General features: G+C 36.9%; 1 protein-coding gene across 18 annotated transcripts in view; it reads right to left on the reverse strand.

The window, feature by feature from the left end:
- The window catches only part of LOC129731640 (dual 3',5'-cyclic-AMP and -GMP phosphodiesterase 11-like), a 328537-nt gene that overhangs the window by 104397 nt on the left and 197420 nt on the right, over positions 1-26720 (reverse strand). The window contains exon 1 of one of the 18 annotated variants that reach the window (XM_055691784.1): positions 11956-11995. The exons of the other annotated variants lie outside the window; for them this stretch is intronic. Coding sequence (XP_055547759.1) covers positions 11956-11980 — 25 coding nt within the window. The 5' untranslated portion in view covers positions 11981-11995. Of the gene's footprint in view, positions 1-11955; positions 11996-26720 lie in introns of those variants that run through there. 18 annotated transcript variants of the gene reach the window in all.

Raw genomic sequence — 26720 nt, forward strand, 5'->3', positions numbered from 1 at the left:
CTTGTGTTGTAAAAACTACGAATCGAACTATTTAATATAATTTCAAATTGTTGATATTATTCGCCACGTGAGACAAAACGTGTTTCGCACCGTCTCGCTACTATTATAGCATCGGTCTTATCCGAGCGGGCTGTAAGGTGAATCATTATCATTTGTGCCGAAGGACTTCGCGCTCTTAATGCTGTCATTAGCTTGGAAGAACCAACAGACATGAGGAGATAAAAATACAGGCCAGTTTGGCATTGCATGTGTGCGTTATCGTCAGTGGCTGTCGGGTTATGTACCGAAAGTAAAGGGAGCAGGGAGAGCTGTGAAATACAATGAGGGACGAATTAGTTTAAAATTCGCTGTCGCGGAAAGACAGTCCTTTACAGAAACCTGGTTCAGCGTGTCTATTAATGGGAAGACCTACCTCACCCACTATGGTACTCTAAACATTGCGCCGTTTGATTGTTACTTATTCCGTTTAATTCCGATTCCCGATCGAGTCAAGGAACTTTTCGAGCTGGAAATTTTCTCGACTCAGTACTGGGGCACGGTGTATCGTTGTACTTATCCTACACATGCAAAATGTGCCAAAAACAATATCGATAACGAATTCTCTCAACTATAATCTAGTTGATCGAGACCGCTATTAGCCCCAAGGCTAAGTGTGCGATATTGTTTTTATTTCGTTTAATGGCACATTGACTGGCTGATCAGTAGTTCTGCTCATATGAAGATTATATAAAAAATTGTTACATATGTTTCAAACATTTTTTATCGACACAGAAATGAACTAGAATATACGTCAACTATACTACCGTCTGCCGGGGTGAGATTGTGCCAAAAAAGGACACGTTTTTGTTTCTTAGCTTGTAATGTACACATTTAGGCAATGAGTTTGATCCAAATCACGTCAATGCACACTTAAATGTTTAGTTAACGACTGCTGCAAATATGGTCAAGTTACAATAAACTATAATTTTGCTAAAATTGAATGAACTTTGGCCTAATCTCACCCCTTCTATGGGGTGAGATTGTGCCAAAAACAAAAATTTTAATTTAATACCTGTTAAATGAACAGTAGTGGTTCTACAAATAATTCACATGAATAACATGATTAAACAGTAAGTATAGAGACGACCATAAACAACGTGGACTATTAAGGGGCTGTAGGGGGTTGACCAGAAACTACGTTTCATATGAATTATAGAAAAATTTATGACTGGATCAAATCAATATCTGGAGTAACCAGTTATGAGAACGTGGCTCATGGACAGTCCCTAAACACATAGCGACGTCTCCAGGTAGCTTAGAAAGGGAAAACGTTAGGACACAAAGCCTGAGAAGGCTTTTCGTTTCAATTATTATGTGTCATTGACCACTGTATATTCAATTGGAGATCTCAAAACCGCTGGAAACATACCCACAACCCTTCCTCCATGCTCTAAAAGTCATTAGTTTACATAGAATAGGTGTATAAAATTTTGTTACATTCCATAAGTAATTTGAGTCATTGTAAATTTCCATCTAACAGTTGTTAGCCAACATACCCTATGTAAACAATGCAAGTGTTTTGGTTTATACTGATATTTTTTTGTCGTGAATGTGAATTCCGCACCCTGTACCATTCATTATAGCTTGGCACAATCTCACCCCAAAAGGGCTCGAAAAGTGTACAGTTTGGAAAAACATTGTTTTCTGAGCCATCACAGCTTCAATGCATAATATTTCCTCAACACATTGGAGACGACATCCTAACGTACCATCTGAGCAGTAAGTTGATGTGATTTCTTGATCGGGTTGGTTTGCATGGGACATTTTTTGGTAACGTTATTTGCGCGTGTTTTTCAGCCCGTACTTTGAAACATTATTTAAGTAAAACAGTTCACTAATATTATCTATATTCTATTTCAAGTTGTGAATAAATATGTCATGTTTCATACAGTATTAAGTTTAAGGCATTAGGTTCTAGAAATCTCGAGTAATGTAACATACAAACATTTCCCGTTTTGGCTCAATCTACCCCCCCCCCCCCTGGCTAAATCTCACCCCGGCAGACGGTATTCGAACTTGATTGGTTAGTTGTACACGTAGATTTAACGTTGAGACTATTCAGTACTTTTCACTACTTAACTATCGCATCACAAAATTATTCTACTTTCTGGTTAAGAGCCAGTTCGCGAGAGGCGCAACCGCATGCTGTTTTAATGTTCTCCGATTGGGCTGAAATTTTAAGTGTTTGTTTGTCTATTCAAGGTAGAAAGTTTCGCAAAATTTCAATTTTTTTTTTCAAAAAACCGGCTATTTCCTGTTAGACTTAATAGATTTTGCTAAAAAATTTGGACAATAAGAACTTCCTACTTCACCGAAGATACGTCATTTGGGGTAAAACGTTCCTTGAAGAATTTTTTTTCGAAAAATGCCGACAAAATCACCAAATATGCAAGAACTCGGGTTGAACTTGATAGATTTACTAAAAATTTAGATTATCACTCCAGCTTAATACGAACTTAAGTGCCAGATAGATTAACATGGCGAAAAAAAAATTTTCTTGGAATATATTTGGCGATTTTCGGGGTGCTATTTTCTCTACAAAAAACAGTCCAGGACCCAAAGTTAACATTTTATAAAACAACTAAAGAGCTTTTATTTGATATGAAATCCGGATGCATCATTTGGAAACTGACTAAAAAGGACTGATGTTTTTCTTGACTTTTCCACTAAGTTTCAAGAAGAGCATTAAACAAAGTAAAAGACATTATCGATGAGAAGACTGCAATATTTCGAGTTTTGTTGAAGCAAATGAAGTAAGTTATTGTTTGAGTTTCATGTTCATCTTTTTAATTTGATTTACTTTTAAATTTATTGTCATCGGTCTCATTTTTCGCTTTTTTTTCCAGAGTATTGGCAAAAAATCATGTTACTCTGGTTGCTGTTGTATCAATAAAAATGAACAATCATTTAAAAAAATCACGACTCTGAACACTAATGCCCAACAATTTATACTCATGATGTTCTTCAACGTTCATCAAACCAGCATCTTCCTTTACGCTAAGTTTGGCCTGGATAAATATTGCAGGGAATCGTGCAAATAATAATTTTATTTGCTCCACGGATAAGTAGAAACTCGGTTGGAATTATTTATTTTCGCAATCGTCGTATCGACAATATTTTTTTCCTTGAAACTTAGTGAAAAATCCAAGACAAACTTTAGTCCTTTTTATTCAGCTTCCAAATGATGCATCTTGATTTTATATCAAATGAAAGCTCTTAAGTTCTTTATTAAAATGCTAACTGCGGGTCCTGGACTGTTCGCCGAGTACTGTTTCGAGTGGACTTGAAAATCGCCACGTATTTTCCAAGACAAATATATTTTTTTCGTCATGTAAATTTTTTTGTCACTTTTGTCATCGTGCCCTTAAGTATGTATTTCACTAGAGTGGAAATCTAAATTTTCAATAAATCTATCATGTCTAACCTGAGTTCTTGCAGTTTTGGTGATTTTGACGGCATTTTTTTTAAAAAAGTTCGTCGGAACGTTTTATCCCAATTGGCGTATCTCCTTGTAAAGAAGGTAGTTCTCGTGAGGTAGAGTGATTATCCAAATTTTCGGCAAAATCTATTATGTCTAGCAGGAAATATAGTAATTTTAGTGATTTTGACGGATTTTTTGGAAAAAACCCTTCTAGGGCCGTTTTACCCCATTTGGCACAATTGGCTTATACATGACATCAAAGCTCTTGAATTTCTCTACAAAATGTTATATTCAGATTTTTTTCCTAGCGATGTTGAGAAGAGTACAATGACCCTGAAAATTGACAATTTTTAAAAGAAAAATGCATTTTTTTCGTCATGCTACCATATATTGCGATCATGCGTTTTGAAGTACTCTTAGTGTAGAATAATACCACAAGTTTTTAGAAAAATGCATCAAGTCTAGCAAGAGTTATTGCACTTTTTAGTATTCAGACGTTTCTGGACATATCATTTTCAGAGCAATTTTCCCCCTGTTAACCTCAATAAAAAAATTTAAATTTTGCAAAACTTCCTACCTTAATTAGACAAACATACGCTGAAAATTTCAGCCCAATCGGAGAACATCAAAACAACGACCCTCAGAAAAACGGTTGCGGTTCTCGCGAACTGGCACTTAAGCTGTTATTATCGTTTGAAATCTGATGCAACATCCCGAGAAATTTCATTGTCGCTTCCATAAAATATACCACAGTGTAGAAAACAAAATAAAAAATTATTCTGCGTTCTTTAACTCTTCATATTTGATTTTCCGATTACTCCAATCATTATTTATAATTTAATTTTAATTCTGAGCATCTTTTTTTCATATTTCATTTCTGTGTTATGATTTTCAACGGATCTTAAATTTCGTTCAACTACCTCTGAAATATTTGCTTTTTCTATTACCTGAACGTAAGGAAAATTTTATAAATACTGACTGCAACAGCCTGGCTGTGAAAATGATACGAAAGTAGACTCACGGTCGGAATTTGTCATGGTGGGTATGTCTTCTGACGCGTACGGCTATACTGCTCATAATTCAAAAACTGGCTAATATGCCATTTTTACCAAAATCGAGAAAACAGTTTCTCGTGATGGTACACACCCTAAACAAGGTCCCTACGGAAGCCGATTGTCAAAAAATGCATTTGGGAAGGCAGCAAACGTGAAACAATTTTGGCTAATATCCAGAATAATTGAGAATTTGGCTAATATCCAATATCCAATTTGAACCTGTGGCATGTTCACGAACCAGTGTATTATTACTGAACTGTGTTTCTTCTAACTTTCGAAATTGTGTTGTAGCTTGGTGGTTACTGGCGACAGGTGAGCGATCGTAAGGCCATTGCATCAAATTTGACTTTTTCACGAAGAATATTTGATGCAACAAGATTTTATTTGTTGTACTGCGAAACCCAATGATCAAAACGTGTGACTGTTTCTTTCTGTCATAAACCTTTACATTCAAAAAAATGATATTTAGCTCTTTGACTAGGAGTATTATTGATAAAGATAAGATTCAGATTTCATTTTGGATTTGATGAGAAAAAATAGGAAAGTGGATTGTGAGATTATCATGAATAATAATATTTTCGTTATATTATTATATTGCCGCACGTAACAATTGTCTCGTCGTCCTTTTCATCCTCACTTGTGCTTCCGTGTTGTTTTATTGAATTTAAAACCATTTGCATCACCAACGAGTACGATATAATTCACATCGTATGGATATTAGCCGAATTGCACACCGTTTTGTCAACTGACCTTTCGTTTATAATTGAAAAAAACGGCTACTGTGTTAAAAATACGTAGCAATGGAATTTTTCTACAGATTTCTCTGTTTCAACTCAACGGCAAGGGTCCAGCATATATGAAGGGTGACATACTCAATAAAAAAGTTGTCATGAGCAGTCAAAATATGTTGTACCGATAAAAACCTTTCAAAGGCGTTTTTATCGATTTGATGCCTACGGCATATTAGCCAATTTTTGAATTATGGGCAGTATATACGTCTCTTTTTTAGCAACAAAAACTTCTTTATATCCACATACTGTTTCACGTAGAAAATGTTCCATTGACATGAACCTAAAAGTGCCGTTTTGTGATGTCCAGAAGAGTTTTAGACAGCTGAATTATCTATCTACAAAGCTTAGGTTGAAAAAAGAAATGACATGAACATTTTTTGAATTTTTTTTTGTTATTAATATTATTTTTTTCAAATTCTTTCTTTACTTCAATATTTGAAATGAAAATTTAGAAAATTCTCTAATCGTCACTTTTATTGTTTTCGTTCAAGAGTACTAATTTTAGGATGTTCAGAAGAATATTTTAGCAACTAAATTGTTTATCTAAACATTTGAAGATGCCTAAAATTGTTATGTTATTGTAGTGTTCAAGTTTTTTTTTAGAGCCTTTCGTGACATCGTAAAATTAATAACTTCACAATATTCATTAAAAAGACTCATCATACTATTAACTGGCCCGGCCATGGCATATTCTGTTCTATAAGAATTTAGTACAAAAATTTTTCGCGTTCTTAAAGTGCGTGTAGGAGCATAAAAGTTGAGTTTTCCAAGCAAATTTTCCGAACTTATGCGTTGTGAAACTAAATCGTTTACAAGAGTTGCCGAAGTAATTTCTCTTCTTTTTTAAAGCGTTTCTATATTAATAATTCAAAACAAGGGAGAGGAAATGAATTCCAACCTAGTTTTCTTAGTGCATATAACAAAAACTGTTTTTGTATGGATTCGATTCTATTGGAATGGACGTCTTGATAAGTCGACCAAACAACACTACAGTAATCTAAAATAGATCTAACATATGTAACAAAAAGAATTATTAAAGTGTACGGGTCTACGAAATGATAACTGAACCTTTTTATAAAACTTAGCATACTGTTGGCTCTATTGATGATCGTATTGTAGTGATCAATGAATGTTAACTTAGAATCAATAATTACTCCTAAATCTCTAGTTTGATAACACCTTTCTACAACTTGATGTCCAAGAGTGCAGCAGGAATGTTCAGAATTTTTTCCTTGTGTTGGATATAATAATACATTTTTTACGTTGAGATCAAGAAGACTTTTTTTGACACCAAATGTAGAAAATGTCAACCTCTGGTTGGAATTGCTATCTGTCTGATTTATTTTTTATTTTCTTGTACATATTTCATGTTATCGGCATATATCAATGCTATGAGACGATTCAACACAAGGATAACGTCATTAACAAATAAAATGAAAAGCAAAGGGCCTGAATGGGAGCCTTGTGGAACTCCAGATGTCACTTTTACTGGTACACTGTTCGTTCGCTAACTGGGCTGAGGGCCTAGCCCAGTTAACGAATGTCGCTCGCTAACTGGGCTGACATTTCAAATGTCGTCAAATATCGAGGGGGATTTCGATGTAATGGCGCTAGGCAAAACTCTCAGCGAAAATTTGAAAATGTTTCAAATCAATGCACTAAGAATCCTGACTGATGAACAGAAAATAAGAAAAAATAAATTATTAGCCTTGCGTGTGCTTTATATGCACTTACCGTTGCCTGGAAACATATTCTTTTCATAAAACATTTATTTGACCTGGAAACGAATAGATAAATATCTAGTGGATCGCATGTGTGATGACAACCAAAATCCATTGAACTGAAAAAATCAATCTCAATTCACTATTCATGTGCCCCTATCTCGTTTTGACAGCAATATGCCAAACGCTGATTTTTGACGTTCATCTGCTTTTTAACTGGGCTATAGCCCAGTTAGCGAACGCCCAGTTAAAAAGCAGCCCAGTTAAACAGCACCCAGTTAGCGAACAGTTACTGTACAGAAACGTGTCCCTTAAACCTAACCGTTTGTGACCTATTTGTCAAATAAGATTCAATCCATCTAAGTAGGCCTGACTCAAATCCCAGTTTTTTTTTTAAATTGAACATAAGCATGGAAATATCTACTCTGTCAAAAGCTTCACTAAAATCCGTGTATAGAGTTTCCACAAAGTTGCCTCTGTCCATAGACGCAAGAGAGAAATCAACAAATTCAAGTAAGTTGGTAGCCGTGGACCTTCCATTGTAAAAACCATGTTGGTTACATGTATGCGGTTCAGTACCTGATTAAATATTTTTTGATTTACGATAGCTTCAAAAAGTTTGGGGATACATGATATCATTGCAATGCCATGGTAATTTTTGATATCAGGTCTCTCACTTGACTTAAATCGGTATAAGGTAGGTTTTTTTCCAGACTGATGGAAATTGTCCGGATGTAAGGGATAAGTTGAAAGGCCAAAACAAAGGTTTTACGAAAGCAGGAGCAAGATTTTTCATAAGTGATGGTGGAATTCCATCTGGACCTTTCGAAGCATCCTGTTCTTTTAGTGTTGCGAGGATTTCTTTAACAGATAGATATACACAGAAAAAAAATCTGAATTTTACACGTCACGTAAAATATCTTCTCATTCAAACTTCAGTTGCTTCTGACGTATACTACGATTTTGTTTGAAAATTATGTGCGATATCATTTGAATTTAAGTTGCTGCTGACGTATACCTCGATTTTGTTTGAAAATTGTGTGCACTATCATTTAAATTTCAGTTTGCTTTTGACGTTAACCACGAGTTTGTTTGAAAATTAAGTGCAATATCATTTAAATTTGCTTAGAATATTATGGAATTTTCTATTATAAGCGATGGGGGCAATTCTTTATAGGTGATTTGACATAAAGTCTTTATGTCGCATCGCATATAAAGAATTGCCTCCATCGCTTATGATAGAAAATTCCATAATATTCCACGCAAATTTAAATGATACTGCACTTAATTTTCAAACAAACTCGTGGTTTACGTCAGAAGCTAACTGAAATTCAAATGATATTGCACACATTTTTCAAACGAAATCGTGGTATACGTCAGAACGACTGAAATTGAAATGATATTGCACATAATTTTCAAACAAAATCATGGTTTACGTTGAAGTAACTGAAATTTGAATGAGAAGATATTTCACGTTACGCGTAATATTGAATTTTTTTTACTGTGTAGGTATAGCTATATCTTCATATATAATTATATATATAACTTCAGTCCTCTTCAATGAAGAGTTAAGGTATAAAACACCTTGCTATATGGTGCAACTTTTGAGCAGTTGGTGTCTGTCTGTTGACCCGTACGGTTGCGTACGGTTTTGGTAGTAATCGGTGACACAACAATCTTATCTACAGCCGATGGTATGAAATGCCTTCATATTACGCAAATTTCGACAACTCACGTACGGTAGTGTACGGTCTCCGTAGTAATTTTCAATTGCTTTTCTGCGTATTGAGCCTCACAAAACAGCCGAAGCAATTTTTTATACCATCCATAGTCTTACGTCAAAAGGATGTGTTTGTGCACTCAGACATAGACTCTTCTATAGTGTATATTAGACAAGGCCAAAACTCTTGTAGTTTTTAAGATATTTTAAGATCAAACATCTAAAAATGAGAAACAAATGAATTCCTCTAAACAATTTCTGTGAATAATTTGAAATGCAAATAAGGGGAAGTTAACCTATAGCGGATCACCTGCCAGATTTACTCAATTTAGGCAAAAATTTGAGAGATTTTCAGAAAACTTCCATCGGTTATTCTGAGTTATCCTACTCAAGCAGCTGTTTCTTTTGATTTTTTATATACAAAAAGTAGGACTGTATGCGTATAATGGACCCTAACGGGTGTTAAATAAAAAATGAGAATTTTTTCAATACCTTTCAGTAACTCAAATACAGAGCGTAAAATTTTCATTCTCCAAGAAAATTGCTCTTTGGGCTCCCTAGAAACAGTAGGCGTGTTTGGTTTTGCTAGTTTGAATTTAGTCAAAGCAAAGATGGCGTCGAAACAGCACGTGCTCCGCGAACGCATCGTACGGTTCTACGAAACGCATTTCCAGCAAGGAAAAAAGTTCACGGTGACACATTTTAAGGAAGAAAATGTACCTGTCAGTACGGTATATCGTATCCTGGGTTCCCTGAACGTATAGCGGAAGGTCGGAAGGGGTCGTCCGGTGACGATAATGACAAAGCAGAGAAAGACATCGTTAAAGAAGCTGTTTGACAACAAGGACGCAACCAGCCTGCGTGACGCCGGTCGGAAATATGGCTGCTCCCACGTATTGATCCATCGGACCCTCAAGATGGAAGGAATCGTCTGCAGGAAGAAGACGAGGTCGCCGGAGTACACGGAGGAGCAGATTGAGACGATTAAAACACATGTCGGTGGATGACCAAAAAATACCGCGGGACGTCTTTCGTTCTGGACGACGAAAGCTATTTTCCGCTGTCCAAAACGCATATTCCAGGAAATGATAATTACTACTCCAGCGACAAGTCATCCACACTGCCTGAAGTGAAATACAAGTTCAAGCACAAGTTTGAAAAAAAGATTATGTTGTACATCGCCATTTCCGACCGGGGCATTTCAAAGCCTTGGTTTAAGCCCAGCGGTCTGGCAATCAACCAACAAATCTATCAAGAAGAGTGCCTCGATAAAATCCTGCTGTCGTTCCTGAACCAGCATCACGCGGATGGGAAGTACGTCTTCTGGCCAGACAGGGCGTCTTCCCATTACGCCAAGAAGACGCTGGCGTATCTTGAGGAGAAAACGATACCGTTCGTGCCGAAAGATCGTAACCCAACAAACCTGCCCCAGTGCCGCCCAACAGTGGATTTCTTTGGCACACTCAGAGCCCTAGTATATAAAAACAATTGGAGGGCCAAGGATACGAAGCAACTGACTACAAGATTCCGAAATTGTATCCGGAAAATGGACGTAAGTGCCGTACAACGTTCTTGTGAGAGCATCGCAACAAAGTTGCGTCGAACAGCGGACCACGGCCCTTACTCAAACATTCACTGATATTTTTTTGAAGAAAATACATTATGTTATTAATAAAAAATACTGAAATCGATGAAAAAAAAATTTTTTTTATATGTGATTGAAAAAATTCTCATTTTTTATTTAACACCCGTTATGCGTATTGTGGGCCCCCTGGTACATTTTTGCAGTTGTTTTCTGTTACTCTCATAATTATGCCATTATCAGTATCTGTAAACGAATCTGTAACGAAACTACAGTATTTGAAACATAAGGAGATATAATTTTCCTTATTTTTTGCATTGGAACGTTGAATATGATGAACTTCAATCCAGCACAGCGGTTTGTAAGCCGTTTGTTAGCGAAGAAAATGTGTATTTATTTGTTTTTTAAGCAAGTTGTTTTATCTGAAATCGATTCCACGCAACATTCTCAACAATATTTTTATTAGAATTATGACCTACGCTGAACGTTAAGAGTTGTCACATTCAGAGTTTTTTTATGAAACCTCACATTGTTTGAAAATATTTTTCCATGATTAACTAAAAGGTAACAGTGACCAGCATTTTGAATTAAGTCATAAACTAAACTATAAAATGTGCATCACAATCTTTCTTTGAAACAAAAATTCCTGTTATTTCTTATTTGTTATTAGGAAACTCGAGCAATTCATAAAATTTCAACAAAAAAGTATTGTGGGAAACTTCTCAAAACTTTTAAGATTTATAAATTAAATCACTCATAGTTCTGCATAACTTTATTCCACATCGATTCCACGCGATATTTTCAAAAAAAAAATTATTAACTTTTCTCTTGATGCAGGAGACCTAGTTGCAAATATTTAAATTAAAAAGTTTATTTTTTACATGATTCAACCGATATTATTTAGAGCGGGGGCCTAGTGTGGTTGGTAACGTCTCCGCCAGCCACGCTCGACGCCTGGGTTCGAATCCCAACGCCGACATAGGTGTCGATGGTTGTGAGGTGGCGTGATCCACTCACAACCAACCCAAACTGGTCTAGATTCAATCCTAGCCGACACCGGGAGATTTCCTGAGGCGAAAAATCTCTGGGATCACGCCTTCCATCGCATGAGGAAGTAAAGCCGTTGGCGCCGGTCCGTTAATAAACGGGTCGTGAGTTAGGGTCCTGGGTGTGGAGTCGCCTCCCTGGGCGTCGGTGATTGGCCACAACAGTGGCGGAACTAGACCGACGGAAAATAAGCGAGAATAAAAAAAAAAAAACCGATATTATTTCAATTTGATTTAATTAGTGTTTATAGTCCTTTTCCTTATTACTCAATTTCTATTAATTATGGTAATTTTATCATGAAAAAATTCAAACTTAAGAGGACTACGAAAAATTTCTTTGTTGAGCTTTAAACTCAAAATATCATGTCCAAACCGACTCGAAATTTCGATGCATTATTTAATACAGAATACGAACCTCTAGAGAAAAAGAAATGGTTTTGAAATTCAAAACATCCTACAAGTTTTTTTCTTTCATTAATGTAGTGCTTGAAAAAATATTAAAATATTTGTTTAAAACATGCAAACCTAGAAGGATTCGATTGAAAATCGATTTTTACAACAGTGAGTTTGTCATACCCACCGCGTGTTTCCGACGATTTACACATGTATACCAAAGCTGTTGTTATGTATCCAGTTGGAAGCACTATGCAAAGCGATGCATGTACGGGGGCTTGTTAGTTGCAAAAGAGGAGGAAGTTTGGCTGAGTGCAGTTCAGATTTGTAAACATTTTTTCCGCGTGTGTGTGCGCACGGGTTTAAGCCGTAAAATTACTGCACGGCCCGGTTGCCGTGCGCTACCTTATGCTGCATCGTTTACACTATTGTGTATCTGCGCGAATGCACCAGCACTAATTACCACATGTTGGAGCACTTTCTTCGGCAAATATTTGCTCTATTGCACGCGGGGCTTGCCACTAGACCTTACTAGTCAAAGTGGCAATGTACGCTGGACTTATTTATTACCTTAATACAGGCAAGCGTTGTTTTGCATCAAGTAATCCAATTATCGGTGTAAATTATAGACGATTAAAGATGCTCTTATAAACGGTGAGCTCATCATTCGCCCCACACACACAGACCGAACTTTCCCACACTAATTATTTCGTGTCAGAAAAAGACACACTGGCACATTACGCTCGTTATTCTGCACTATCTAGTCAATTGAGTATCGATAAGAAGGGAAAAATCTCAAACGAAAGCCTTGTTCAAATGACGATGACACTAATATGTGCAGTTAAGGTAGATAGCGAAATATCCGCTTTGCAGTCCTCAAAAGCTACTGCTTCAATTTCAACCAGCAGCACTTTAACGAAGGTCGGAAAAACGAACCCTAACCATACATCGCGCTCCAGCGGAGGAAAAAAAGGTGGATCAAAAGCGTTGCCTTGTACCTTACGCAAGGTTACGCTAAATGTAGCAGAAGCTTACATCGAATAGCAAATTGCAGCACGTGTTAGCTGCCATAAGGAGAACTGTGACACAATGTGTAAAGTGCACGTTTTCCAAGGCGTCTTGGAGTTGCAGCGGAAAAGCCACTCAGAGTAGAGTCCCGATTCAAGTGTGCATATTTCAGACAGAGTGCCTTAGCTTGGTTAGTTGGCTTCGTATGTCGCACAGCCCAGCAGGAACATAAGGTTGCATAATCTTTCTTCGAAAACGTAATTTATGATTTTTATTTATGTGTGTGTAACACATGCTATCTAACAAGAGGCTTAGTGCACTGCAATTTAGAAAGCATTTAGTTGGAAAAATGTACGTAGAAAGGCATAAAATTTATGGATTTAAACTGTTTTTAAACTGGTGAAACATAATAGATATATCTTCTAGCTTTATCCTGTAGATAAACACTATTCTTTTCATCTCTTCATATCCATTTATTTTGTATTCTAAATTTATCGAACTGCTATTCAGTTGAATTTTTTTCTAAACTAGTATCAGTAAAACTCAAACGAGAAGAAAAAGAAGACAATTTTACGGCTTGACTCTTTCTGCATTGACTTTGCTTTTCGCCTCATTTGTTCCGAAGTTAAATTGCTACACGTCTCGAGGCAACAACGAGAGTGAGTTTTTTCCTATCGTTTTTTTTTTCGTAGCCGCTTTGTTTCGTTTGTCTACCACCCGTTCACTGCCCACTTCCTGTCTCTACCTCGTTTCTGTCAGCATCATTAGAGTCAACCGTCGTCCATCCTGGGTCTCCAACACCACCCCCAACAACACCGCTCCATTGTGAATTTTCCCAGCGAGTGGATGACCACCACCGTTACAGCGGTCGAATCAACCTGCCTGCGAGCAAATCCACTCCACTAACCCACCACCCACTTTTGTCTGTTTACCATTTCGGTTTTGCATTCGCTCCTCCAACAGCCGTCCGCCGCTCTGCTTGGCGTCAATCATCCTCTCGAACCATGAGTGGTAATGCTTCAGATTCTATTTGTTTATGTATAATGGTTGATCGGCCGCCTTTTGTTGTTTACTTGTTCACTGGGGCGGGTTTTTTTTTGCGTCGTCTTCGTTGGATATCTGTTTCATTTTCGGATTGGACTTGTTTCGAGGAAAAATCACCCGGCAAGCTGTTGGGTCGTTTGTCATGAATATTTTTGAATTCATAATCGGTCTGGTCGTGGAGAAATGTGAGAATTTTCATGTAAACAGATTCACGCAATGGCACTTCTAGGAGATATCACCATTCGGTGTCGAAAATTGTTTGAAATAACAAATGAAAAGCTAGAGAGAGGAACTTACGTTCTTATATTTGTTGTCTCAATTAGGATAATATGTAATTTTATTCTTATTATAATCGAATTGAATTCTGAATTAGTTTTTTATTTTTCGACCATTTGTTAACCAATTGTTGGTTTAAGTATTATCATGTGACCATGAGATGACCAAGTCTAATACGTTACTCAAAAATATAATATCAAATTGAAGCATTTGAAGCAAATGGAGCGAATGCCACGACGAATAAAATCAGTTCAGTCAGCGCAACATTTTCCATCAATCCAAATTTGAATCCATGAACATGTTCGCATTCCGTTACTATTTTTATCCTTTTATAAGTGTCTTTTCATATACTTTGTTGAATATTCAAACAGTCGAAATCTCATTTTTTCAGACAAACAGCATTTTTGCTTGTTTCAATAATTAGATGAAATACTGTCGCATAAACGATACTTCATGTTACCTGAAGCAGAGTTTAACTTCAGCCGGCTTCATTTATTGCCATTATTGAACCCATTAACTATTTACTGGTCAAACATCTTTAAACTTATTTATGATAAGTATTGTTTCTCTTAAAATAGCACAACCGAATCTTGTAATTACATACTCATATTCAACAAAATATCATTAGAAACGTCGCAAACTCAAGGAAAGTCCATATTCTACAGTTATAAGTTTTTTACTACAGGTCGGACTCGATTATCCGGAGTTTTGAAAAACATTTCGCTCCGGATAACCGAATCTTCCGGATAATCGAGCCATTTTTTATTTTTTAATTTTTAATATCTCTCATTTAGACAAGTGAGTTTTCTATCATAGTATGTTGTACACAATACATGTGCCGACGAAATAAATAAAAAATTGTCTTTAGACTTTTTTTGTCGGCATTTGTTATACATTGTTTTATTATCTTAAATATTAAGAAGAATTGAGGTGTTACATATACAGACCCTGTTCGATTTTGACAACACTCATGATTTTTTTCCTAAGTGACCTATAACGACCGAGACGCTCGGTATGGCCACTAATGGGCTATTTTGCGGATTTCAAATCGTTATTGATATTGCTTGATGAGTTTTGGTTCAATGATCCAGGAGTATCCGGAACACCCCCGAAACAGGCCAGCTTGTGGTTCTAAGTTCTACATCATGGCCATTATATTACAGAAATATGTTCCGGCCATAAATTCGAAATCGATTGACCAATAGTGGTTGTCCTCATCGGCAACTAAAAATCATAATACCTTGCTTTGGAGGTTGTTGAGTAAGAATTGGTTGAAGGAACGACGAGAAAATTGCTGAAAACGAACTACCTAAACAGAACGGGGCATTTTTGTTACAATTTTGAACAACCCCGAAACTCCCAATGACCCGGAAGACAAAAGTACATTATAGAAGTACAGAAGAAAAAAAAATACTCCGGATAATCGAGCCATTTTCTCCGGATAATCGAGCCCCGGATAATCGGGCCCCCGGATAATCGAGTCTCCGGATAATCGAGTCCGACCTGTATCAATTTTAGTTTCAATTTCGAGGTTTTAAAAAAATTAATGTCTTTCAATTATCAAGTTTGATAAACGTCTATGAGTTTCAATTCTCCTAAAGACATTGTTTCTCCTTATGGGTGCATGTTTTTTGAATTTTTTTTTGTGAACGTATCCCATATGAAATAATTTATTAAAAGCATGCGGAACAAATCTAACTAAGGTAGAAAAAAAAATCATTCGAGGCTCCGATTTCTGCTTTCAATGAAAGTCTGTTGTGTTTATCATTTACAAAACTTTGTGTACTTTTCCTGTGTTTGTAACACTTGACTAAAGCTACTTGGTCACATCAGAAGTTCTTGCATATTTACATCATTTGTAGCACCGTGAAAAAATTTGTGCGATAGAAGCCAATAATTCTGTTTTTTTTTTAATATGTAATTTAGCCAAATATCATCCGATTTCCACAAAACTTCTTTCATCTGATTCGGAATTGAATATACTTTCAAAATTCTAGTGTATTTGTGGCATTTTTGCTACAAAAATAAAAAGCAAATTTCAAATTAAGTTGAAAAATTGCGTGAAAAGGTCTAAAAAATTAGACTTAAACTCAAATAACTCAACATGTTTTATTGATATTACCTAGTACAAACCTGCATATATTTTGACTATTTGTCTCCTTTCTAAAACTGCCTGAATATTGAAAATCCAATGATAAATGACTGAGTTAAAAAAATTATATGTGCTGAGATTCAAAAAAACCGTATTTTGACCATAACTTCAGATTTTGAGGGTGTTTGGAAAATTTCCAGTAGGAGCAAATGTTATACTCTACATTTAGGTGGGGCAGATATTTTCGTGGGGCCCTCTTTGCTTGAAGAAATTAGAGGTAAGAAAATTTAAAATTTTGAAGTTACTTAACGCTTCGCTGGAAAGTGACGAGTCCCTTGTGTCGGAAGGCCTGGGCATTTGCCCCCTTGGCCCCCCTTAAATCCAGGCCTGGCTGTAGCACAGTGTTATAATTGTCTTAGTTATAATAAATTAACACGAATTTACACAATTTTCACGTTGATACGCACTGACTCGTTATATATATCGTTGCGTGTGTGTTGTTCTGCTGGTTATAAAAATGATATGCGAAATTTCATCTAAAGGATCTGAAAGAATGTAATGAAACTGAGCAAAAGGGTGAAGTCTATTTCACCCTTCTATTTGCTTCTGGCCAAACTAATTTATTCTTTTGCTGAATGATGCCTAAACCACGTGGTCATAAAGAGGGGGACGGGGGGGTTTGTCAGAAGACCACGGAAGACCACGCACGGGGGTGGGGGGTTAACGATGTGACCACGAGGTCTTTTTTCCTGAATTAAAATTTATTGTTGCTACCAAGTCAAGAATAAAGCTTTTGCATTTTAGAAATATAGAATGTACTGAAAACTTAATAATAAAAATTGAAGCGAATTTTTGGCACTTGACAAATGAAAGGACCACGTGGTTAAAGTTGCAAGGAGGGGGGGGGGGGGGGTGGTTGGCCAAAAGACCACGGAAGACCACGGGGGGTACGGGGGGTATAAAAAGTGATCAAAATATGACCACGTGGTTTAGGAACGGCTCCTTACACCAGTATCTGCTGGCTTTTCGGATTTGCTTTCGGCTTAAGCAAATCACTTGCCCGGTTGGTCACATATCTCAGCAGCAGCGCGGAAGCTGCATACGTTCCGGTTCCGGAAGCCTTATTTTGGAAGCAGTAAGAGTTTCTTGATTCGAGCAAGTAATAGTAGAGCTTATGACTCAACAATGAAACACTCTCAACAAGGCATTTGTAAATAGTGTGCATTGTTCTATGTTAGCTGTGCGATCGTTGCTTAGATACAACCCAAGCAACATATTTAATTACATCTAAGTGTCTGTAAGCATTATGCGACAAATTAGAAAAATCCACTGCGGCCTCTGCAACAAACATCATTACTACTATGGAACCTGAAAAGCGTAAATTTGAAGTCTATATGCAACCAGTCCAGTTGTTACTAATGATGTTTCTATTCGACCATAAGGTAACATGATTTGTAGCATATCGATCGCAGTGAAACAGATGCATATCATGAAACTTTTCTTGGTCAAATTGAAGTTTCAATTCAACAAATTTCTCAGGCATATTTGTCTGGCTTTTACCCGCGACATATTTCAAAATTTAACCAGCATGTCCATGTCATATAAATGTAAGTGGTTCTTTGTGCTTATACATGATTTTGACATGCAAATTAAAATCCATGCTGAAACTGATGATTTTGCTCACGTAAAAAGCAAGCGCCCCGAAAATGTTAGGGCATTTAATAACTCATTTACTTTTATTCACCATTCTACATACTCGTTTAAAATATTTTTCAATGCAGGAACAAATCATATATCTAAAAGTAGTGTAATTAACAGCCAAAATTAATAGATAACCCTCTTCTATTGTTGGAAAACATTGTTGCAGGGTATTTCTATATGAAGCAGAAATTTTTTTCCATTTGCTCAAAATAATCGCCATTTTTATTATCTCAGTCGGATTTACACTGCCAGTCAATAGAGTGGCTATATCTTTCGTGGAACCAAACACACATATTTGTTAAAGGAAAACCAAAAGATATGAGAGTAGCGCTGGTAACGAGTCAGTTTAATTGAAACGTAATGAGAGAAAACTCTTAGGTTTTTCAAGTGTTTACAACGCGGATTTTTATACTAGTTTTCCTTGCGCGGACTTCTGATTATCGTGGTTTTTAACGCGAGTTTTCGTATCAGCTCGATTTTTTTCGCGGGTTTTTGAACTAATGCTTTTTTTGCGCGGATTTTCGGATTACGCGTTTTTTGCGCGGGTTTTCGAATCAACGCGCATTTATAAATAACCTTGTTTTTTACCCGGATTTTCGTTTTTAAAAGGTTACAATATAAATTGTTAAATTGTCACTGAAAAATTTATTAAAACATTCTAAGGAAATCTTGTTATTTAAAAAAATAATAATGTTACTTTTAGATCTTCCCTTTTACTATTATGATTTTTGTTGCAATAGGATTAAATTTTTCAAAAATATTTGCAATGGTCTTCTTATTCAAAAATAAACATGACATTTTAAGATAAGGTGTACAGAAACTTTCAGTTGGTAGTAGAATAAATTTTACATTATAGTCGGAAATCACAATTCGGTCACAATTATCTACCGTAACTACTTAGCATAAACTTAGCATGTTTCTTTGTCACTTTTTTATCGTCCGAATTTATTTCACTGAAACAACGGCATCTCAAATGTTGTCAGTATATTATCCTGTAACAATAGCTTGACAAATCTTATCACGAAGTAACTTATTCTGCCCATGCATCTTGTTATAATGTAACGAAGCGCTCGTATAGGGAAACCACGTGCAAGACACACATTTTTATGTAATCAGATATTCGTGATATTCGACATTCACTAATACTCTCCATGAAATAATACCAATTAAACCATTCTAATAGCCTTAAAAATTATAACTTTTGCAAGATCTAAAGCCGCAATAGCCTAAATTCAACACGGCGAAAACTACATCAGTTTGCTGCTCTTATGGGGGTGAAATAATTTCGATCATTTCTTGGATAGTAAACACTCGAAATTTTATTATGTAACTGACAAAAAATGTCGATATATTCATATAGAAATGAACAATGGTCCGTCTTGCCCTTAGTTTTCCTGTGTTGTGTTTTCATCGCAAAGAGTTTGGAAACAAAGTAGCGATGCCGTTTTGACTGCACAACACAAGTGCAGGCACGGATAACTAAAAAAAACCTACCAGCTATGACGGTGCGGTGGTGCAAGCAAACTGGGTGGTGAAAAAATTGTTTGCTGGCCATCCAACACATGATTAGTTTGGTAAAAAATGACGAATCTGTTGCGGATAAGTAGAGCTGTCCATGTTTTTAGTCAGCTAAGCAAGCAAACTTTGAATCAAATCTGCAATGTAACCTTTCAAAGTATGTTAATGGCATACAAGTCGTCGACCAGTGGCAATGTGACAAGTTTTTTGTTATTTCGCATATCAGTTGCATGTAAACATGATTGTAACAAAGGATGATTGATAAAAGTTACTGTTTGACTTCGAAGTTACACTAACCACTATGTAACAATACTGTATCTTGGAGAGTTGAAAAGTCGTTGCGCGTCATATATGTGACCTTTCCGTTTCCCATATGTTTCACAGTAACTGCAGTGAGATCACAATGCGACTTTCTTTTTTATTGCTTTTTTCAAGAAGATATTACAAGTGCTGCTTGGGAACATCCTACTATTTAATAGAAGTGCCATTGTTCGTCAAAAACATTTGTTTTTTTTTTGCTATGGCTATAAAAGTATAATGTCTAGGAATAAACTGATACATGATCATTGGAGAAATTTAGTCAAAAAATCCAACAACAAAATATCTATTTTGAGTGAAAGAGTTATAAAAAAGTGAATTCTGAGAGCACTGAAGATTTCAACGATAAACCTCAGAAGTGTTGTCTTCTGGAAACTAGTCTCCATGCAAAATTTCAGCTAAATCGTGTAACAGCCACTTTTTCAGAAACGGATATATCCATAAAATTCAATTCCCACAAACAAACAGACATTCAGTGCAAACTTCCGTTACATAGTCTGAAACAGTACATTTTGTTGACATATCTTCCCGAAATAAAGTACTGATGCTAAACACTTTGTTTCCTACACGCAAAAGTTGAATGGTGCGAAACCAGTACAAAACTGTGCGTTTTTGGCGCAATTTTTAATGTAATTTGGAACCAGTACAATGATTGCGTGTTGGGCATAACGCAATTAATGCTCTAGCGTTTTTTCAATGCATTTGGCAGATCTAAACTACTACACTTAAACAGTTTCAACTGGTGTCAAGCAGCATTGCAAAGCGAGCGAGAAGCAAAACCTTTCTCCTCCTTGCTGCTTGAGAACGAGACATATGCTACACTTCTCAAGTCTTTTGCACAGACGCTTTCGACATACTCTTTCTTCTTCATGCATTCCCCTGGGTAACAGCAAGCACGCACCGCCAGTAGGAGTGAGATTAACAGCACTCGTATCAACTGATCAAGTATGTACAGCACGGGTGTCTCGCTCATTTCGTAAAGCGACGAGACATCGCCTTGCGCGCCGCAATCCGAACCGAAAGAGAAGCGAAAGAGCAACCTGCAAATTGTATGTGACGTGTCTAGTCTCGTCGCACGTACAAGGAAATTCTACGAGCGAGAGCGAAATTTATCTCGTCGCTTGAGAAAAAAGCGCGTGCACAGGATGACAAATAATAATTATTCACAATTTACAAGTGTTGCCATAAAGAATCGCCGCTTTTCTGGCTTTGTGGAATGGAGGGATTTCGGTGAAGCTAGCGTTGATTACAAAATGTTGTGAACAGAATTTTGTTTCGTTATTTTTTGCAAATCATTCAATGGTACCTACTTTTGAATGACCAAATCCATCGAGATAAATAGATCGAGTGTTATAGCTATATGAATCTAGTGAGTTCACAAGTTGTTGTTCGCTTGCTCTGCTCCATGAGTAGCAGTCACTAATACACTCGATGTGAGAAATAAAGTGTATGATACATATTCTGATTTCAATTTATGTCAATGTATTCGCAGTACAACTGTTGCGTTATCCTTTTCACACATTTGTTGTGCGATTTTAGTGCAAAATTTGTGCGAATCGGGAAGTACAGTGATTGTACAAGACTTGAACTTTTGCGTGATGAGGAACATTGACGGTTGCATGGCAGCGAATTAAGTAGATTACAAAAAAGCAGCGATAAGGTTACCCTTCTTTTAACTATTATTGATAGGGACAAAACCAAGAATAAAAGGCTAGAAAGAGACAGAGACAAAAATTAAAAGAGAAAATTCTTTCTCTACGGTTTATTGTAGGATTGGTTTTCGATATCGAAAGTTTATTTTTGAAGCCAAATATTTCAAAAGGCTAAAACGCGTTAAGCTAAAAAAAATTGAATCAGCCTACTTCTTCTTTAAAAATTGTTCTTTGTGGCAGAGCTCTTTTTTGACGTTCCATATATTTGCAATCATTTGTTTCGAAACGAAATTTTCGATATCTCGAAACTCGTATTGAGCGGAACTCGAAATGTAATGTAACTTTTTTCCTTACATTCTCACCCTAATAAACAGTAATACTAACCCACAACATTGATAAAAATTTGACCCTGAGGAATCATGAGCAAAACTCGAATTACAACATTCTAAAGATATTAAATCAAATTTTCTTTGCTCTTAAGCAACCTTATTTATTAATTTTTTTATATATCTTTTTATATTTTATATCAGTTGACATTCCAGATATTACATTTTGTAAAAAATTGGACAATTAATGCAAATAAATATCAATTTTGAACGGTAATGTTGACAGCTATGTTATTATAGCTTATGAAAAATCAAATTGCGTTTATTGGCAAACGGGTATATTTTAATTTCAAGTTTTACAATTTTATCGTGGTTCCAGGAAAATTTGGTACGCGATATACTTACTCGAATTATAGCGCTTTTAAGAAATGAAGATTCTTTATTTTACTTGCTCATAAATTCTATTCTTATTGTGCTAATAGCTCTTGAACTGTTATGTTAGTAGATATTCTGAAAAATACAATTTAAAGGAAATTAGCCATGAAATTCAAAAAACATAACGTTTGCAGTCGAAAAATTGAACAAAAATTGCCGATTTTTCATAGGTTTACCTCCACACGCACTGACGAAATAACACATGTGTCAGCAGAAAAAATAAAACAGCTCTATCAGTTTGTTTGTTTGTTTGTTTATTTGACGACCTTTTAACCAATTTGGTCATTCGGGTCGATGTTTTTGTAAGGTGTGTTACAAAATTATTGACAAATAAATAAAATTTGATTAACTCGTGCCATTTGGTTTCTTTTAGGAATTTCACTGTTCGCTTCAGGTTGTCTTCGTCGTCTCCAAGAATTTTCTGGAGAGTTGAGTCCAGTTTTTTGTTTCGCCTCTCTGTGTCGTATTTCCGGCAATCAATAAAAATGTGTTTGACCGTCACCTGCACGCCACATGTTGTGCAAATCGCGGGGGTTTCTTTTTTCGCGAAGTGTGGGGTTAGTCTGGTGTGTCCGATCCGCAACCTTGTTATCACTCGATTGATGTGTCTATCGTTCGCGTGTGAGGAGATCCATTCATGAGGGGTGTTTTTAATTTCCCTCAGCTTGCTGTTACTGTTGTTCCAACGGGTGCACCAGAACAGGAATATTTTTGTGTTCGCTAAAAGTTTGAAGTCTCCAAAAGGAATTTTTGTTTCAGTTGGTGTGTTTTTGGCTGCACCTCGTTTGGCTAGTAGGTCCGCTTGATCATTCCCATCAATATTGGCATGCGCTGGAACCCAACAGAGTTCAATGCTACCTCGTTTCTCGTGAAGTTTTTTTATAATTTGAGCTGTCCAAGGGTGGTTTAGGTTGTTTCTTGCAACGGCTTCAAGAACGCTTTTGGAGTTACTGAATGTGACGTTCAGTCCGGGTGGGCAGTTTTCTATTGCTTTAATTATGGCGTAAGCCTCTGCACTGAAAATTGATAGGTAGTCGGGAAGGCAGATGGACATGTTTATGTTATTGGGGTGTACGCTGCAGCCTACTCCATCCGACAGTTTCGATCCGTCTGTGTATATGTGGTTGTGGTGATTGTAGTTTGCATTGCGCAGTTCTATAAAGTAAGCTTTTTTTTCTATCTGGGATTATTTTTCGGAGGGTCCAGTGTTGACTTTTCCTAATCGATTTTCCCAAGCTAGCGCTTTCATAGGGTCTTCTTTTTCCACTGATAACTGTGGTATGGAGTATGTGTTCATAAGGTTTTCTGCTTTGCTAATTATGTGGAAATTTGGCTCGAGAATTCCACGGGCGAGTTGTCGGGTTGCATAGTTAATAGTTTTACTGTTTATAATAAGTTCTAGTGGGAGAAGTCCACTATCTGATAAGATGCTTTCAATTGGACTTGAGTGGAATGCACCAGTTGAAAATCGGATACCTTGGTGGTATAAAGGTTCCAGTTTACCAATGTTATTTTCAGTGGATGTAATTTGGGCTCCGTAGGTGAGTTTTGGTACTATTATTGTTTTTAGTATATGAAGTAGCTATCTGCGGTCTGCTCCGAAACTAGTTTTGCTAAGGCAACTTAATAATTTCAGTCTACTTTTCACTTCATTTCTCGTATTTTTGGTATGGAGGTTATAGTTGAGATTGCGGTCCAGCCAAACCCCTAAAATTTTTTGTTGATTCACTAGTGGTATATTTTCTTGGTTTAGGTTTGGCGGTGGTTGTTTATGTAATTTTTTTCTGCTACCTATGTGCATAACTGCAGATTTGGATGGGGATATTTGGAAGCCAGTTGCTAGGCTCCATTTGTGTATGCGGTTCAAGATGTCTTGGGTCTTCGATCTAGTTCCTTTGGCTGTCGGTGCGGTGACTGCGATTGTTATGTCGTCTGCGTATATTTTAATGAAACTTCCTTTAGAGAGAAAGTCTTGGATACTGCTGATGGCCAACAAGAAGAAAGTTACTGATAGCACTGAGCCCTGCGGGACTCCGTTTTTCTGTGTTTTGATATTCGATAATTTATCCTGGTACCGGACTTGGAAAGTCCTGTGCTTCAGAAATTGGTTGCAAAAGTCTACCATTTTTCCGGTGACGCCTGCTTTGAGTAGTCTATGGACAATGAGATTATTTCGGCGTGTTTTTTGTTGCGAATTACCTCCCTTCCGTAGTTATCTAAGTGTGCAATAACATCTACTGTTTGATGTCCTTTTCGGAATCCAAATTGGTCTTTTCCTAGTACGCCCTTCGTTTCTAGGTGGTTCATTAGTCGCTTGTTAACCATCCGTTCGAACAGTTTCAGGACACAGCCTGATAGGCAAATTGGTCTTAGATTGTCTGCCCTGTTTGGACATTTTCCTGCTTTTGGGATTGGTATGAGAGTTGCTAATCTCCATGCTTCTGGGAATGTTCCATGTTTCCATATGTCGTTGAGAGCATCTAAAAGTATCTTTTTGATATAATATGGTAAGTGTTTCAGCATCGCATTATGAATTTCGTCTGGGCCAGGTGAAGAGCCTTTAAGTTTGTCGAGTTGGTGAACAAGTTCGTTGATTGGAAACTCATTGTCCAGCGGGGTGGGTCGGTTGTTAGGGATGTTCACTGGGTGCTTTCCGTCCTTCGTCTTCTTGCAAAGAAAGGTGTCTTCGTAGGCTTCATTGGCAGATTCTTGGTAAAAGTGTGTAGCTAGGTGATTGGCAACATCCTGGGGATCATCTAATATTCCGTTCTCAGTCGCGATGGCCCACGTTTTGGATGTTCTTGTTCCCTTACTGGAAATTGAATGGATTCGCTTCCAGATTTCCTTTGTGGGGGTGGTTTCATTTATTGCTGATGCAAATTCTTCCCATGATTTCTGTTTTTGTTCTTTGATGATCTTCCTGCAGTTGTTTCGTGCGTTGATGAAGACTGTGTTGATTTTCAGGAACAATGGGCTTCCTGCGTCCGTATTTTGTTTTTTCCTGAGTGCTTTCCTGCGTTTTTTAACGGCTTCCGCAACAGTTGGGCTCCACCAGGGGACGGTTCTTTGGTGTTGTTTTGTCGACGTTTTTGGGATCGCTGCAAGCACGGCTGATCTAATTGCTTCTGTTATTTCTTCTACTGTGTACGATCTGTGGGGCTGGATTATATTTTGCATATGATCTTCGAATGTCGCCCAGTCTGCTCCTTCAATTTTCCACCTGGGGGTACGGGGTTCGCGACCTGTTTGATGGATTCCAATGAGTATCGGAAAGTGATCGCTTCCATGTTGATCTTCTGTTACAGTCCAGTTCAATTTATCTGCTATTTCTGGAGAGCACCCAAGTAACCAAAAGTTCGGATAAAAGTAGAATTCATAGACTAATCAGCCAATCTAACGATCATGAATAGAATTCTATTCAGCTCAATTTTTAAGTAACTAACCGTACTTTCAAGTTCGCATTTGTTGAATAAACTTCGAGTAGCATGCAAAGCAGCTTCTAAACCGAACTAGAAAGTTCACATAAGGTTCGGTTAGGTCGCTGAGCAGTCCGCTATTCAGCTTGAAAAGAAAACTTCAAAATACTTAAAAATAAAAATCAATTTGCAATTTTTCAATTTCCTCACTCATCGTTTGTGTTGCTTCAATCCCATGATAATCATTTCCTGAAGAAATTTAGATCAGAAGAATAATGTCTGGCTTCATTTATTATCAAATTTCATAATTTTTTTTGCAACTTACTACACAAGCTTCGAACTCGAGTCCTCCCTCTTTGAAGCCTAGATTCAAACCACTGCACCGTTCCCGCTATATGATATCAGCATCGATTTTACTCGATGTGCTGATTTCTCTTCTTTACCTACACGTTCATAGCTAGAAACATACCGGGTCTCTCTTTCAGCTTGAAAGTTCAGATGAAGTACAAGCGGAACCTCATGTGAACTAGGAAGTTCAGAAAAGGCTGACGCGGAACTTTTCCTGAACTTTCAAGTTCAGAAAAAGTACACGCAGAGCGCAATGTGAACTTAAGTTTGACATTTCTCTAGTTTGTTTTGATTTTGGTAATGTAATTGAAAAAGGTTGTGTGCGCAAAATTTCCCTTCCAAACGTTCATTAAAAATTTATTCTGGTAAGCAGTATACACAAAATATGATAAGTATTCAAAATCGATAAAAACTTTTTCGGTCAATAGATATGCTGTGTGCCGCAGTCGAAACGACCAACGAGGAATGGATTCGGACCTCCAAAACCGGCAACATCATGCTGTGGCCTCACATAAAAACACGCAAGATTTGGGCAAATTGCTCAGGGATGAAAGAAAGCATCACGCGCAAACAAGTGTGTAATGGGAATTCACAGCTTACATCCGGTTTATTTTTTCTTTTGCCCTGCAAACTCCTGGGTACCTGAATTCATTATTGATTTCCTGTAAGGTAACAAAAGAAAGTGTTTAGATAGTGAAAGCCTTTAAGCACTTTAATATTATCTATTGGAATCATTGCTTTGTTTTCTTTTTGCCAATAATTTAGATAATAAAGTTCCGATGACAATAAAACGTGTGAGCTTCATGTGAACTTAAAGG

The sequence above is a fragment of the Wyeomyia smithii genome, chromosome 3 (assembly GCF_029784165.1).
Source record: "Wyeomyia smithii strain HCP4-BCI-WySm-NY-G18 chromosome 3, ASM2978416v1, whole genome shotgun sequence".
NCBI classification, from domain to species: Eukaryota; Metazoa; Arthropoda; class Insecta; order Diptera; family Culicidae; genus Wyeomyia; species Wyeomyia smithii.